The sequence below is a fragment of the Mustela nivalis genome (assembly GCF_964662115.1).
Source record: "Mustela nivalis genome assembly, chromosome: 8".
NCBI lineage: Eukaryota > Metazoa > Chordata > Mammalia > Carnivora > Mustelidae > Mustela > Mustela nivalis.
Window position 1 is genome coordinate 102,124,171 of NC_139027.1, and position 1,838 is coordinate 102,126,008.

At 48.7% G+C, this 1,838-nt stretch overlaps 1 protein-coding gene across 1 annotated transcript; it reads right to left on the reverse strand.

Moving 5' to 3' along the window:
* On the reverse strand, window positions 1–1,838 carry SMIM26 (small integral membrane protein 26). Its single transcript, XM_082743205.1, has 3 exons — window positions 1,812–1,838; window positions 1,132–1,366; window positions 1–329 (listed from the first exon to the last, which is right to left on the reverse strand). Exons 2-3 carry the CDS (start codon window positions 1,247–1,249, stop codon window positions 163–165), a joined length of 285 nt encoding a protein of 94 aa, XP_082599331.1. The 5' UTR covers window positions 1,250–1,366; window positions 1,812–1,838; the 3' UTR covers window positions 1–162.

The following is a 1,838-nucleotide window of genomic DNA, read 5'->3' on the forward strand; positions in this document are numbered from 1 at the left end:
TTGACTCTTCCTCAAGGACGTTATTTATTGCATACCACGAGTGTTTATATTTTACAGCAAAATTAAATTAAATGGATACACTTTTCATAAACATAAATTGGAAGGCCTCCATGAAATGCATATGCTGAACCAAAGTCCCAGTTTTCAGCATTCCACAGTTAATCACGATTCTCGTCCAGGGCCACCAGTCCACGATTTGAAAAAGTTGACAATCCTGTCAGTGACTGGAACAAAATCTTCCTTGTATGTGACAATTGTTTCCAAGTAAAACCCTTTCGGGGGTTCAAGCAATTCATTTCTTGGGACATCCTTTTGCTCCACTTCATCACCTTTGGAAAAATAAAAAAAAAAAAAAAAAAAAAGAACACCTGAATTATTACCTTTTAAGACAGCAGTCGTTAAATTATTAGTTAAGTCTTGGAAGGAAATAAAATAAATTAAGGTAGGAATCACCCCTACCCCCGTCAGATTCCTGACACTATTTTCTCCCTGTGAAAAAAAAATAAACATGACATGACAACTATAGACACTGAAACGTGTTTAAATGCTCAATACTGGACACGTGTACTTTCAGGCCGCTGATAATCTTCAACGCCAAATGTCATCTTCAGCACGGTTTTTAGAGAACAGCTTTCCTGTTTCCTTTTCCGAATGGCTTTTAGTACATTCGGATCTGTGCAACCGCAGTTTTAGGATATTTCCCGCCCATCAACTCCGCCCGTTCAGTCCCGGGCAACTAGAATCCGCTGCAGGCAGGCATCTACAGATCTCCAGCACCTCTCTGGAGGCTCGGGGATTTCCTCTTCCGCCCGGTAACCTGGAAGACTTTAATACTCCTCGGCAGGTGGAAGAGCTGAAACTGCTCCCCAACAGCGACCGGGCTCACCGAGGCATCACCTCTTTAAATAAATCACCGTCCCGTGTTTTTGACATTCCCTCTGGTATCTTACCCAGATGCATCAAATAAACAAGCAGCAGACTGGACTGAAGCGATAGTTCCGGGCACATTCCCCTACAGCGAAATGCTCGCGACAATGGTTTTGCAGAATAAACCCCGTGCCTTGCGGCACAGCGAAGCCTCTTCTGTGACCCTATCAGGACGCCGCACCGAAGGCTGCTAGAAGGTCGTACCTGGTGGCTTTTGCTTTTTCCGGCTTAAATAAAACAAGGAGCCCACAGTGGTCCAAGCGCCCAACCCATATAGCACGGACATCCGCCGGTACCAAGATGTGGCCTGATCCGGGCGCATTATGCAGCTCGGGGAGGGTTTCCACTCCGGGAGGCCCAGGGCGGAGGCGGGCCTTCCTACCGGCGCGTCACAACCGCCGCCGCCTCCAATGGAGAGCCGATTCCGGGAGGCCACTTCCTGCAATGGCCCGGATGCATCCTGGGGCTTGTAGTCCCGAAAGTGCCCTCCCCCCACCCCCCACCCCCCTACCTCCCCCCGCCCCGGCCACTTGGACCCTAAGGTGTAGGGTTCAGGGGGCTTCTGGGCTGAGCTGCTGAGGAACAGCCTCGCCTACCACGTGACAGCAAATGACAGTTTCTCTGAACAAGCTTGTAGCGTGGAAAATTGTGGGTAACACCTGCCTTACACAGGATTCAGATGGTATTTGTAAAGATTAAGTATCCTCCTCCAGCAGCTCTCAGATATGCGAGAATGCCTGTCTACCCCCGAAGCTTTCCCCACTTTTCTTTCTAGAACCCAGTCCGGATGAGCCTTGGGTCCCCTCTGGTCAAAGTTGATCTTTCCACTGGTCTGGGTCCTATACTTTACTGCCTCCTCAGGATTACGCTCTAACTCTACTCACATCTCAAAAACACATCTCCTTTTGATG